The sequence below is a fragment of the Myripristis murdjan genome, chromosome 18 (assembly GCF_902150065.1).
Source record: "Myripristis murdjan chromosome 18, fMyrMur1.1, whole genome shotgun sequence".
NCBI classification, from domain to species: Eukaryota; Metazoa; Chordata; class Actinopteri; order Holocentriformes; family Holocentridae; genus Myripristis; species Myripristis murdjan.
In genome coordinates, this window is record NC_043997.1 from 22,249,314 (window position 1) to 22,265,223 (window position 15,910).

Here is a 15,910-nt window from a genome sequence, read left to right on the forward strand (position 1 = left end):
ATTTTCTTTTATTCAATACGGCAAAATGCACCTAAACAGTGTTGTGCAAAGGCAGACACTGAAGACATGGAATTTTTCACCATGAAAATATTTAAAGATACCACAAAATATCACCTACCAGCAGCTGTGGTCCAGAGATACTGGCATCAGCCTACACATGCAACTGCATACTGTCTCAGTGGCTTCTCTCACCAGCAAACACACACAAACATCAGTGAGCACATTCAATCTTATCTCGGTTCTTTTTTTCCCACATTCTTTGTGCTGCCATTCATCCCCTCGCTCTGTCCTCCCTGTCACATGCACAGTAACATTCTTACTTTCTCCTCTCTGTCAGCGCTGATTTCATACCACCCCCCCTCCCAACAGCCTTTTCTTCTCCTCCATGCCTCTTGCACAAACAGACACACCTCTGACACAGTTTTTTTTTTTTTACACTCTTTTCCTCTGCAGACCCTGAGGGACTCTCAGCCAACATCAAGAGAGAGAAAGCCAGAGGATTCACGCTCACGAGGCTTCACACCCGGCGCTCGCCCGGCAAGTCATCGCTGCAGGGTGTTAGGGAAAAACAATGAGAGGGGGTGATCTATATCTGACAGCTACTCCAGCGGCTTGGAGATAGAGAGAAAGAGAGAACAGGGAGAGGGAGGGACGAAGAAAGAGGAATAATACACACCAAATACTTTATCTTCTTGAGAAATGAGTGTCTGGACTTGCTTTGTAAAGAAACTGGAAGGGGCTCTCTAGAGACTCCAAGAGAGAAGAGATAAAAGTGGCTAATTTCAACAATCAGCTGGTTGAAGTTTATCGGATGTGAACCCACCCTCCCTTTGGCCTATTATCACCTATTCTTGTGCTGTCCCCTGCTTTCACTCTGGGTGATGATGCGTTAACAGACAAGCTCTGCTGTTTGCATTGGCACCACCGCACTCTTCCACATCATGCATGCCCAATCCAACTCCATGTGCCGAATCCCACGTCGCCCTTTTTTTTTTTTTTATCTCCCTCCCTGCCTTTTTCTTTCTTTCCCCAGGGGCAGATGCCCAGCATAGAGTGATAGAGAACTGAGACAGCACAGTGTGTGCTTTCCCTGCCATTGAGCGCCATGGTTGAATGTGAATAGATAATTTTTTTTTTCTTTTTTGCCATAACCCACTTCAGGGACTTTTCATGAAATTGGGTATGGCCTTGGAAAGTTTGTATTACTGCATCAGAGAGAGGCAGTAACAAAGAGAGAGCAAGAGGGTTGTCACTTTTCCCAATTTTAAAAAGGAAAAACTCACTTACTTAGAAAATTTTGATATTTTCAAAATATCAAAATTTTATGGAGAACGTAAAATTTCGGAGGACAGTTCTGGTGCTATCTTGCTGTCATCCTTACTGAGCGATAGGTTCTAGTTGGATGCTTTAAATGCTAATCCACTCAAACTGGTAAATACATAAATTGTGTCTGATGATGTGCTGATGATATAACAGACTTTTTAGAACTCATGGCATTTAATGGCATTAAAAAAGTTAAAACCATTTAAAAACAGGTAAAAATAGCTGTGACCAGGTACGCACATGAATCCACGCATGCATACAATCACACACACACACACACACACACACAAACTAAGACACTCACTCACAAACAACATGGCAAATTTCAGCTTCACGGGTAGAAATTTGTGGTTGCTATAGGGTGCGCACAGCTTTGTGGACCAATGAACTGATGGATTTACAGAATGAGATGGCAGGACTAACCCAAACCAATACAAAAAAGGATCCATTAATGCCTCCCACAACACTCTATGACAAATGGTTCATAAGTTACGGAAGGGGAGTGGCTAATACATACGGGGCTGGGCAAACCGTCACCTATGAAAAATTAACTCTGTTTAGTCCAGTGAAGACTCCCACAAGTGCCTAAAACAAACAGTTAACGAATCAAGAAAGGGACATGGCTGAAGTTTAGGGGGCAGGACTACCTCACTCCAACCCACTGACAGAGCAAGCCATAGAGCTGCTGGTCGCAGCCAAAACATTATTAACAGTACAACTATTTTCTTAAGTGGTCTAAGCTGTCTGTGCTGGTCCTCAGTGATAACGGTGGCTAGCAGGAGCCTGAAAGGTTCATGAAACGTGTCACAGAGGAGACTGGAGGAAAAGAAGAAGCTAGCCACAACATTACTTGCCAGCTATCTTTTAGCACTCTGAAGAAAGTCCTCCAACATGCGTACATGTGTTCAATGAAGAAAACAAATGAGAGCAAACTCAAGCAATCTCCTTCTGTCTCTGTGTCCAATGTTCATAACAGCAAAAATACCGTTTTAAAAAGTAATTTGAGCAAAAATATCACTCCTGTACACTCAGTATTCATATGTGCGTAGATGTTTTAGAAAGCGACATTTGTAAATGTTAGCTGGGGGGAAGTCCACTTCAGTGGCAGGAGACTAACAGTTAGCATTTGGAGCATCCAGCCAGTATCCAGCACTCAGTAACAATGTGAGGAAGATACAGCCACTACTGTCCTACAGAACAGCTCGAGGGAGAAGGGAAATAATATCACATTTTTAAAAATAGGTAAACTGTCCCTTTAAATTGCACTGCACTATTATCTTGAGAAATATGTTCACATTTATTCAAAGTTCCTCCAACATCAAGTGGCCTGTCATTGATCTGACAGGACGCATGCAGAGCAGCGTCTGCCGAAAGGTGCAGCCTGCATCAAACTCTCATGCAGAGTTTAAAGCAAAAGCAGTTCTGAATGCATCAGTTATGCTATCAACATCTATCAACCAAAATATGCTGGTGTACAACTTGCAACAGCTGTTTTCCTGCAGCAGTGCTCTAGCTGATAGGCTAAATTACTGCTCAAGTATTCCACTGAGTGATGCACAATTTGGATTCACTTTGCTGCTTGTGAAAGTATAGACTGTCAGGTTTCATGATAAATACTATTAGGTTCACCTTGTGTCCACGCTCTCCAACAAAGACAATCACAGTGTCTGTGTTCATCTGTGGGGTGTGGTGTGTGGGGTGTGTGTGTGTGCATGTGTGTGTGGGGGGATGGGGTATATTAAATGAGCAAAATGTGAGGCAGACAGACTGGTGGGAGGGTAAGGATGATTGTATGTTGGTGATGGCAGAGAGAGAAGTTGACAGCTGAAGGCTGATGGATGCAGTATAATGTGCATATGAAGTGCTGTCGAAAAGGTCTTAATTATGAGCTGAGCACAAAAAGCAACTCAACAAAGTAGGCGTGGGTGATATGACAGTCATACACTGTCACCAGTTCAAAATCTATCATGATTTGCCTTCCCTGTGAGAGTGCATGTTGTGATGTGTTCAGATAACTTATAATCCACAGGCAAGCCACCTTTGCTATCACTGTTTACATCATTTGCTTCCACCCGAGTTACTGTTTAACTTTCTGATTCACCTGAGAGCTTCACATTTTGTGAGCGAGTATCTTTTTGTATCTGAGGATGTTGTTGAGAGACACACAGTACCTTGAAGGAATAGTTTTGAACTACTTCATATTATTTCACTTTCTCTCGAGCTGTTCTGTAGGACAGTAGTGGTGCTATCTTCCTCTCATTGTTACTGAGTGCTGGATACTGGCTGGATGCTCCAAATGCTAACTGTTAGCCTCCTGCCATTGAGCTGGACTAAGGAGCACTTTAAACCAGCATGAGTTTAAGGGTATTTTCATGCCTAGTTGGTCCAGAGCAGATATTTCAAAGCCTTGATTGCTTTGCCCCTCCTTGGCTTGGTGTATCTGGCAATATGAGAACACAGCAATCAAATGGAGAGCTTGTTGGTGAGGAGGTTTCCCTGCATGTTTCCAAACCAAGGACTTGAAGGGCTACAGTTATCGCTCTCTAGTACAGGAAGCATACAACATCACATATTTGGTCATCTACCTACTAGGGTTTGGCGATATACCGTATCTATATTGTGATATCAGACTAGACATCGTCTGGGATTTTGATATCATAATATCATGATCTGACATAAGTGTTGTCTTCTCCTTGCTTTCAATGGTGCAGCACATTAAAGGAATTTTATTTTCTAAACTTATTAGACTGCTGAAGCTGTTATATTATTTGTCTGTACCTCCCTCGTCACCATATCCACATTAATCACTGTTTATCAAAAATCTCTTTTTGTTTGCCTTTGTTTATGTTTAAATATTTTATGAAAACACCACTGGTCATCCCTACAGTATCGTCACAAAATAAATATCACAATATAAATATCAAGCATATACTGATATTTGATTTTGTCCATGTTGCCTAGCCCTTCTATCAGTGGGAAAAAATGCAAGGGATGCAAGGCACATCACCAATAACCATTATCTATCAGTGTTCAAGGGTGGATTATCTATTTAAAGGAGTAGTTCACCCATAAAACCTTTGTCATTATTTCTGCAACCTAAATTCAGTTGAAACACCAGTGGTGAGTTAGCTTGTACAGTTCCATGTCAGCCTTGTCCAAAATAATTAAATGGCATAAAATGACATGAAAGTGGTTCAAACATGTCGTGCAAGTGTTGCAAAGCCAAAAGACAATCAACAGAAAATCAATGAATTATCCTACAGTTTCTATGACCAATTAATGAGTTGCTAGGTGCAGCTTCACAAATGCAAAGGTTTGCTTGGGTTTCTCCATTTCATATCATTGAAAAATGAATAATTTGGAGTTTTTTGGCAGCTGGTCAGATTAAGGGAGCAATTTCAAAACATCGATTTTCTGGTGGTATTTGTCATTTTTAATTATATTTTACAGACAAACTCAAAATGAAATTATCGACAGATTAATTAACAATGAAATAATTGTTAGTTACAGCTCTACTGCCTGACCCAGTGAACTTCAGTGCAAGCCCTGCATAATGCACACGAACACAGTCTCAGAGGCTTCATTCTGTTTAGGGATTCAGGGAAAGCACACACTTGAGTGATGTGAAAACGTCAAGGTGAGTAGCTACTACAGCTAACTATACAGAAATAGGTAATAAAAAAAGATACTGATAGGTCAAAGTGAAGCACGCTAGGAAGAGTTCTTTTTGAGTGGCAAAGGCCTCCGCGAAAGAGTAGGTTTTTTAAACTAGCAAATATAAATTTATAATATAATATTATGTGTAAATAGGTGCAGGTGTAAGTAGACTATAGCACTTTTTGACTGAGTGCATTCATTTGGCTTCACGTCACCTGGGTGATGCTACACAAGATGTGTTGACTCGTTTTATAATCATTTTTTTCTCTCTTTGAAATTCTAAAGAACCTGTGCCCATTCACTTCCACTGTTTTGGTGTGATAGTGTGATATGCCACCATACTAGCTTACTCCCTGTGCTGTTATGTGGCCTTCATACATAGTTATGTTGAATAGTTGATTCTGATTAGTCAATTAAAGCATTCTGCGGTCCATTATTTCTGATTTGCTGCTGTGTGTGTTGTAGGCTAATGTTAGCAAGCTAGCTACATATGGGACAGTCCATTGGTCTGATGGCCCATTTTTCTGAAACCCCAATAATCCAAATATGCCCCGCTGGACCGAAAGCCTATTAGCTTGACAGCCCAAAATCCTGAAAAAAATCACCCATTATTCCAAAACCCCAAGCATCTGAACAAAGTCCGCTCTAAGGTTAAGGTTAGGAGTGGATGCATTTGTTGGCAAGGATGCAAAACTCGGCATAACACCGGCAGTTACTGAACTCCAACAACTCCAAAGTGTGTATTTTCGGTGAAATGGGCCCTCACAGCAACGGTCAGGGATAAGTGGAGCAAGATGTTTTCCTCCGATCGAGGTGACAGCAACAGGTGAATGCATCTCCTAGTTAGCTGCATGCCTTCACTAAGTCGCAACCTTCAAACATTAACAGGATGACACAGTCCTTTTATCGCTAAATAATGGCTGTATTTTATTTTTGCCGTGTGGAACAGGGTCATACCAAAGTGGAAATGCAGCAAAGTATCAATGTGTAACTCGATTTGGACCAAAGCAGACAGACCACAGGCTTGAAAATGCCCCGAGGTCTATGCGGGTGGTTAGACCAGGCAGTGATGAAGTCGAGCTCTCTGTGACTAAGTGCGGGAGCGCCACCCCCAACTTCTCTTTCCACCTGCTCTCCATTGGTGCCTTTCCACAGCCCTATTCTTAACTTATAGCTCCTATATCCTCAAATCCCCACTGACTTCATTGCTTTCCCTGCTCACCTCTCTCTTTATCACCCTCTCTCAGTTCAAAGAATCCTAAACTCATCCCAATCTTAATGAGGTGCTTGGTGAGTTTCCTTTCCTTCTCCCTTCCCTCTGTTATTCCACAGGATGGAGCGGGTAAGACGCATCAGTCAAAGTGCTCTCCAAGGGGAAAGTGCTTTTCTATTTCCACACTGATGATTGTTAAAGGGAACATACAATTGTGTATACCTTTTCTCACACCAGGAGGGCATTTTCATATTCAGTAAACACAGGTTTTCCTACTCCTATAGCTTTTCAAACCGTGCAGTAACATTTTACAGACCTTTCACGGGAGGCTCTCAAAAGAATGAAATTGCTTCCTGAACATAACCTGACAAGATACCTGTGATAAATGCAGATCACGCTTGTTTGTCATCTTGTTATCTCAAACCAGATTTATTCATTCTATGACGAAGCTGTCAAGATAACCACGACTTGTTATTTATCAGAAGCGGTTTCCCCATGATAATCTCCTCAATGGATACAAATTTTAGCACAAGATTGGGACAAATCTTCTGTAGCAGAAGAAGTGTTGGACCTTTCCATCGACTCTCTGATGTTCAGTACCAGTGCTGGTGCTAGGTTGTCGAGTGAGTGTTACAAACTTTACTGCTCTACACGTGTGTCATCACTGCTGAAACCAATTATCTACGCCTTCCACGTTCTGTGCTCAGAGCTTTCAGATCTTCATAATTCCAACTTGCAGTTCCAATCATTCAATTAATCACATGCCTTTGCCTAAAAAAAAAAAGAGTAAAAAAAAAAAAACTTAGAGGATTGCAAGTGTTTTATAAGGTAGAGCCAATGGTCTTAATGGGCTTTCCATTCTTCCTGCTGAAGTCTGCAAACAGTCAGCATAGCTGGAGATATCCAGGCACATTTCTCTCCCCTCAGAAGAGGCCTTTGTTGCCATGCATTATTGTGCAGAATGAAAAAACAACTTCCACAGAGCCACATAATCCATCACGTAAACACGAAGCCTTCATTCGCTTTTGTCAGTTGCTGTTTTCTCCTTATTTCAGTTTGCAAGGACTGCGTGTTTTCATATCAGCGCTGCATCACATTACGCTCGGCCGCTTGTCAATCACCTGACATCCACATGGAGGAGCGGAGGTCTCTTCTCAACAACAGGACGCCTTACAAACTTTATTGTCACACCCATGACTTTAAATTTAAGGTGTTAGCTGGGTCAACATTTAACTTCGAGCTAGGTTTGATGCCTCAATGTTTATTTAAAATGAAAAAAAAAAAAAGTCTTTAAAAATAGTGAAAAATAAATGAATAAACTGACTTACATACACTGCGAAATGATTGAGGGGAAATGTAAAGTAGAAAGTCGTAAACAAACTATAACTCTAAACTGCCGGTTATGTAATCATTTTAACAGCGTCAAACACTCGCTCTTGCCAAAAAGACAGCTCAATAATCTGTTTTGTAAGGAGGGCTCATTCTCAGTTAATCATAAAGGGGGCTAGGAAATTTCTGCACAGCTGAATTATTCCACATGCTGACATGGAGGACTGATAGCGCTGGATCCTAATAGGAAGCTCTCAGAAACAGCACTCTCTTCAACCTCCACCTACACACCATGGTCACACAAAGCATAAACATAACGCTGGAGAAATGAATAATGACTCTGAGAGGAGCCCACACAGCCGATCAGAAAGGCCTCTCCACTCTATCTTTTTGTGGGTGTTACAAATAACAACTACGCAATCTTGTTACATTTCGAGCAAAAAAAAAAAAAATTTAAAACTTCAAGGGTACAACCTCTCCGTCAAACTGGTCTGGCGCGCGGCTGGAAAACGAGGCGGCTGACGCTGGCGAACGTGCTGCTAATGGAGGTTTGACGTTCAGGGGCTCAGACACAACAGTTCTGCCGAATGAGCAGTTGGTCCTCTCTCTCTCTCCCTCCCTCCCCCCGTGGAAATAACAGCCCACGCTTTCGAGAGCTCTCAAATCATCCCGTACAGATTCCTCCGGGCTTGGAGAACAGGCCTCGCATTGCAAAAGCATGTGGATGGCAGGCCCTGGGCAGGCTGGGGCTCACTGTTTGGTAAATGGGCCATGTTGCAGGCAGATATTGTGGAGAAAAACTGCTGAGCGCTGGCTTATTTGAATCCCAGCTGAGCAAAAGTGTTTGGGGGGGTTTTTTAACCTCTTGATGACATATCTGAGATTGAGAGAGTGTGGAAAACTAACACGGAGAGTGACTGGGAGGGGCGAGGAGTGTGTTGATAACCGGAAACAGCCAAGAAGTGTTTTTGATCCAATGTGAGTGTTCACACACAAGCCTGGTTAAGATTCAAAAGAATACTTTTTCAAACCTTTCCATGTTCTGGACCTGGAAGTAAGGATGGGTCATAATTTTTTAATCGTCACGAATTTGTAAAAAATCTAACAGTTTAGGGGACTTTGCTTAAAAAAGAAAACCCTACCCCTTGCCACAAATGTACAAATCGGTGAAGCATGCAAAGACTACCACAACTGCTTTATTTCTGTGTGTGTGTGTGTGTGTGTGTGTGTGTGTGTGTGTGTGTGTGCGCGCGCATGTGTGTGCACCCCCCAAGACAACACGGAAGTGAAGCCCCTTGTATCAAGGGATACTTTGGTTTGTGTTTCAGTATTACACACTTGTGAAAAGCGTCTGCATTCAGATGCCCTTTACACGCATTTAAATACAAGAATATATAATATATATATTTTAATAATTACAAATATGTTTTTCTTGTAATTTAAAAAAACAGCAAATTTCCTGATGGTTTCTGATAATTTTTTCCTAATATAAATTTTTGATAATTTGCTAACTGCCTTTTTTTTCACAAGCATTTAAATACAAGAAATATGACTGATCCAACATCACTGATTAGATGTTTAAATATATGATGTTAATGATTATAAATAACTTGTCTGGTGATTTTCTGTTAAGTTTGAAATAGGTCGATTTGTGCAGGTTTCAGTGTTGAACTGTTTCTATGTCGTACTTGAACACTGACAAAGACGAAAATGTTAAATGATCCCTCATACTTTTTTAGTGAATTATGGTAAAATTAAAGTATTGCGTATTTTGCCGAGGACCCCCTAGAAGCCTCCTAACGACCCCACTGTCAAAAGTACCTTTCTAGCCCAAATAGTGACATCAGGCTATATAAATGCACAGAGGCATCAGACAGGCAGCACCATTCAGCAGGCAGCTAATCTGACTGTTTCAGGGTCGAGTGTTTGAGTGCAGGTGGGTCACTGGGGTTTCAGCGACCCGCAATCCAATTCAAACGCTTCGTTGACTGACTGAGCGTGCCATTCAAAGTGAAACCAACTAAAGTGCGTCAATAATGCGAACCGTGCCCACGCGGCTCTCCGAGCAGGCCAAAATAAATATTCAAAGTGAATTAAGGCTCCCGTCACCGTTCACCGAGGTAAAACACGCTGCCCACAGAGATATATTTACCTTAAGGCATGAAGCGCCGGTGTAAACGATTTCAAAAGAATCCGTCAGTCAATTAGCTTTGTGGGCGAGACGGTGTGCGTGAGCAGCCCGATGATGCTTGACCAATAATAAAGTGCAGGAAGAAGTGGTATGTGGACTAAATAAACGGAGACGTGGGAAAAGCTACGGCTTTGCACATAGAGCTGCTTGATAGCATTGCAGACTTCCTGAATCAAACACGAGTTTAGGACTGAGAGAGAACAAACAGAACTGTGATTTTTTTTTTTTTGGCGTCCCAGGCTAAATTCCCCCTCTCAGACGTCTGTGTAGACTACACCACGTATGCAACAGGGTGGAGCTGTACATGTTGGGCTTGTATTTTTTGATTGCACAGATTTTTCTATTGCGGTGTCCAGCAGAGACAGGAGAAAAATATGGAAATAATAAACAGGCTTATACATAATTAGAAAACGAAAAGATTTAACATTACATGGCTGTCTTTGAGGTCGTTTGTTAAGTTGGAGGAGATTCCTCCTTTTGTCTGGAAACTTCAATGACACTATTTGCATATTTTGTTTTGCAAATTTATTATTATACCCTGAGCAAATGCCTCAAACGCAAAATCCCTCCATCTACGACTCTTCGTTGGCGCACACTTGAACAAGTGTAAATCGTACACATACTGCCCCCATCAGTTCCAGCAGAATATGTTACGGCCGGCTGAAGGCTAAACTATACGTTCAGTACGTACGATGTACAGAGCTGTACCATAAATGGATGCCGTTGTATTTTTGAACTACTGGCATCAACTTGGTACCTAAGTGTCAGTTCTCGTGACTGCCTAAGGTAAACCCTCCTCAACTCTGGTTACCTGTGTCCTTATTAGCGGAAAACTCAAATGTCACGATAACTTGAACTGATACCTCTATAACAATACTGTGATGGTAATGTCGGGATGACTACTGGTGCTTTCATAAGATATTTAAACAAAAGACATTTTTGGTATACAGCCAGTAGTAATGTGGATAATGACAGCATGATGGCTAACAACAGAACAGCCGGAACACTCTAATAAGATGAGAAATTTTCAGCCCTGCAGCTTTTAAAACCAGAAAAAGACAACATGAATGCCACAAGATTACGATATCCAGCCCTGGCGGCGCCCTGGTGGCTCAACGGATAAGAGCGCATACCATGTGCTAAGGCTGAGCCCTGATTGCAGCGTGCTGAGTTCGAATCCCACCTCAGGCTATTTGCTGCATGCGATCCCTCTCTCTCCCCTGCCTTTCCATAATCCCAGATGATACAGTCTTGTATCACAAAGTCAGGATAATATCGACATACCAGCTACCAAACGGATTTCAGGGATACAAAAATAGGGTCATAATTGAATGCTTTTCTGAGAAATCTCAGTTATTTTTGGAAGTCTTGCTTGATATTAATCTATAGGCGATGCAGACAACCATGGAAAAAATAGGGCACTCCATCTTTAAATGAAACAATATCATTTATTACTTGAGCAAGGCAGCTAAACAGACCGATGCATATCGACTCTCAGTCTTCTTCTGGGTCCCTGAAGAAGACAGAGTAATAAATGACATTGTTTCATTCAAAGACGGAGTGCCTTAGTTTTCCTCCATGGTTGTCTGCATCTCCTTCAGATTAATATCAAGCAACACTTGCAGGAGTTTGTCTCCTGGACTTTCACCTGCCTGCCATATGAGCCACTAGAGCCATGCAGCGCTTCCTTCTTCCTTTGAAAATGATTATTTAGTTATTTTTGTTGATTTTGGCAGATGGTTGCCTCATGATGAACACTGACAAGAGGTCATACAGTAGCATTCCCTCTTCTATATTTACCACTACAGCACTGACTACACCTGTCACATCCCCACTGAAGTAGAAGGCTGTGACGTCTCCTTCACCGCCTGAGACACACACTGTGGTTCAACATGTAGCCTCAGCTGCGTGAGGAAGAAAACATCTGTGTTCTATGAGGTTTAGGACTTGTTGTGAGATAGAGAGCGAGAGATCTGATCCTTATCCCCGTCACCAGGGCTCAGTCACACTCTGAACATAACAGCGGCTGCATACGAGATGCGGCTTCACCAGGAAAACAGTTATCTGTGAGGAGCGGCTGACCCGGCACATGGCATGATGGCCTTTCAGTGAACAGTAAGCTCAGTGGTTAACAGCTTGTTCCTCTGGCTGCAGGATGCTGCTGCCTATGCTCAATAATGCTGCCGCTACATGCTTCCTGTTCTCACCTGCTGCAGCTGAAGCTTTTCATCACAGCAGCACAGGCTCTGCCCTCTGTCCCATATATTCAGCTGCTTCTGAACACAATCAACTGAAATAAGCTAAACTTTCTGGACCGGCCAGCTGACACAGTGATCGAGTAGCCAGTGGACATTTTTTTTATTTATTTTTAATTTAATTTAATTTAATTTATGTTTTTCTTGTTTTTTTATAATTTTGTGGAAGTTTTGACATTTTTTGTTCCTTCTACAATAATTACATTTAAATATCTAATTATGATAACGATAAATCTAATTTCCTGTAATTTTTAACTAGTTTTTATGTTTGTTTTTTTGTTTGTTTTTTTTTTTTGAAATAATTCTTGTCTAAGTTTCTGGTCATTTTCTTGTAAATTTTTTCCTGTCTTTTTTGTGTTTGTTTTGGCTGCTTCTTGTCTAAGTTTCTGATCTTCCTCTTGTAATTTTTTTGTGAAGTTTTTGTTAATTGTCCTTGTAATTTCTATACTAGTTTTTGGGGCAAATTTTCAGGTCATTTCTTTCTAAGTTGCTCATCGCCTTTTGTCCGATGCTTCTGGAAGAAGTCAGGTGAATTTGCTCAGGTTTGAGAGAGTGTTCAGAATGCTTACAGGCCAATTATGATCAGTGGCTGATCGATCAGTTTGCTGCTAGCTGACACCGCACTCCAAGCACTAGAGCAAAACATCAAACACAACACAAAGCACCACATCAATAAAAAAAAAAACAGAACAATAAATTAGTTTTTTTTTTTTTAAGAACTCCGCAGTGGAGGGTGGAAGATGGTTTCAGGATGGAGAGAATTCATGAGGCCAGTTTCCAGCAGTGGGAGAGAAGAGTGTGGGACGTGTGGTATAGCCTATTATGATTCAAAATAAATCAACTGCTTGGCCAATTTGTAAATATAGCCTATCTACAGGGCATATGTGATAGCTGAATGAAGTCATCCCCAAACGGAGCAAAATGGCCAGAAACTCAACAAAGACCTTCAGGATTTCTGATAAAGTGAAGCGAAGCAAAGCAAAGGCCTGACCTGACTGTTCTGGGGGTCAGAGGTCACCCAGGCGGCCAGGCTTCATTTCCTGTCCTGGTGACTGTAATCAGCCCAGTGGAACTGATTGTCACCAGGAGAAGAGAGCAGCATTTTGTACAGTGCTTATTCAAAGTTCAGTGACAGCAGGGTGGCACACAGTTCCAGACAGAGAGAGAAAGTGAAGGTACGAACAGTTATATGCCCTTGTTAAAACACATGATTCCAAACGTGGGAATTTATCACCTCAGAATCGCAAATTGGTTTTGGAGAATTTATATTTTGTTTACGGCTTTGGTGATATCGCATCAGGAATCAGTGAACTATCACATTTTACGCTGGTGTTCCTGTGCAGCCTGGTGCTGGTATCTGCCTAAAAACTAAAACAACATTTTTTTTTTCATTCACGTTTGATTTGTGTTTGTGTTCCATTAGCTGATAAAAACCTGAGGTTACGACAGTAGTGAAGAAGTTCATAGAGGAACTAAAGCATGCATGGATTTTTAACCACATTAACCAGTCATTTTCTTCCAGATTGTTTCTTTATAGCTGCTTGTTATGAATAGGGGGCATTGTTTGAGGTTTTTGGTGCCCCGGGGCAGTTAAATCCACATGACACTGGTCCAGATGATGTAAACTCTTCATACCAGCCTTTATCAGGCAACTTTGTGAACTCTTCCTAGATAAAAATGAAACTTTTACAGTTCATTTCAGGTCATTTCAGATATAAGGTGCACAACTCCATGCCAAGTAATTAGGCCCTGCTGAAGCTTGAGAGAAAGTCCCATTAACAAGTTTTATTAGGGCTATTTCACCCCCCAGAAAAGTCATTTTAAATAATAATTAATAAGAATAATTCACTTTTTTGTGAATTAACTGGTACAGCTGTCTGGGACAAGGCAAAAACTTGGCTCCTGTCCCGTGTGCTGTAGTGCACAACTCAAATGTTTGTCTTAATACTCTGCCTTTTATGGACAACACGCAAGGAGGTCAGACCTGATTCTGTAGTCTGGAGGGAAATGATTTGAAATCAGTGTCACAAAACGGCTTTCCTTCAACTGGATTTTATACTTTGATTTGACGGTCTACAATCTAGATCGAATATTACAACTTAGAACCTAGAACTTTAAAATCAAGAAAAAATGCTGTGGTTCGCGAAAGCCAAACTATATCCTCGAGAAGTGCCGTTCTCTCAGGGATGAAGAGATAATTAACCCCAAAACTGTATTTAAAAAATCGAGAAATTTAAGTTGTCTTTCTTGTAGATAGACGTACACACCTTGTACGCCATAGGTTATAATATTTCCTGAATCGAAAAGGTCTTTTGTTATATTCGGCAACGAGATAATACAAAAAACAGGACTTTATTTCAGTAAAATCTCAACTTTTTTGACGGGTTCGCTCTACTTGCTGCGCACATCCCGGTGTGTTCTGAGGCTAAAAAGACGGTCGTGGTGAAAGCCAACCAGGCGTGAAGTTCATTTTTTATGGGCTGATATACTTATTTGTGCATTGAACTTGTGCCGATTTCAAAAGTGGATTCAATGTATTTGCCAAAGCTTTTCAGTCACATTTTAACATGCGCGTGTCTCTGCTTGAAAAGCAAGGACCCATTACATTGACAATTTTTTCAAGGGACTTTGGCGTCCCCCTGTACATCTCTCGGTACAAGAGCGAACGGACGGCGAAGCCACTCAAAGGAAAGTTTCAGAGCTGGAATTACACTAAAACACTTGTCAGCTTCAATTTAAAAACTAAAGTGTCACATTGAGAGACTCATGTTAAACCGTGTGAGAGTACATACATTTATCAGTAACGCCCCAATGCCTCTACACGCAACTGGTAGATACTAAAAGAGAGAGAAGTTTTACTGCATGTCGGCTCTTTTCTTTACCTTGTTCTCCAGTGTCTCCGCTGGCTCTTTCCAGTATGCCGTTCAGCAGAAGAAAAGAAAGAAAAATGAGCAAACGTCCACATTTTGCCGGTGATATTTGGGCATTTTTCTGCCTGTGTTTACTGTACATCCCTGTGACCCTCGGTACCGCCGACCGTCCTCCCTTGCCTCTCCGTTTTCCTCCTTTGCCTCCCTCTCTGATTCTTAGCAGGACCAAGCTAGCCAGAGTAAAATGACTCATTTCCGGCATGAACTTCAAAATACAAGTATGATGTTTGAACACGCTCTTGGTAAATTGCTTTTACACTGAACTCATGTATCGGCATGGGCGTACATATCGGGTTGGTGGTCCAGTCCGATATCTACAGGGGACCTCTTGTTAAAAAAAAAAAAAAAACTAATAAAATGTCATTTTTTTCATATGTGATGAATTGGTTTGTTAAATGAAAAGCAATCATATAATATAATGAAAGGGAAGAAAATACAGAATGAGTGCCTGAACATAAACAATTCGGGAGGAGGGTGACCTTGTGTATTGGTGGATAAAATTTACAATGACATCCGGTTATTGATTGTCACCAGGCAAACATCCACCAGTATTAACAAAAAATGTATTTTCAGAGGAGCTTTAGTATATGTTCTTACCCTCACAAATTCTGTCTTAATGTATACGATTGGCTTGATACTTTTTAATATGATGTACACCATTGGAATATATTTGCTTCATAAAAATTAAATGAAAAAGTATTAGTTTCACTTGTGACATAACCTGAGCATATTAAAAAAAAAAGATTACTTGCATTTTGTATGGACTTGATGTACTGAACAAGTTTCCAATGCTATTAGTCAAAAAAAAGTTTTATAAAAATCTTAATAATAGACATAACTATGAAATCTGTTATGTTTGTGTGCAGTATTCATTTTAGCCGTATATTTATATGTGATATTGTAACTGCTGCTGTAACAACATAATTTCCCTCTCTGGATATGTTATGTAGTTATGTAGGACTACCTATCTATCTACCTATCTATCTATGTGCCCAATTCACTCATTATGTAA

General features: G+C 41.0%; 1 protein-coding gene across 1 annotated transcript in view; it reads right to left on the minus strand.

Annotated features, from left to right (window-relative positions):
• Nucleotides 1-15,032, minus strand: part of adam19a (ADAM metallopeptidase domain 19a) — a 168,145-nt gene extending 153,113 nt beyond the window's left edge. The window contains exon 1 of the mRNA XM_030075869.1: nt 14,851-15,032. Coding sequence (XP_029931729.1) covers nt 14,851-14,980 — 130 coding nt within the window. The 5' untranslated portion in view covers nt 14,981-15,032. The remainder of the gene's footprint in view (nt 1-14,850) is intronic.
• Nucleotides 15,033-15,910: the final 878 nt, after the last annotated feature.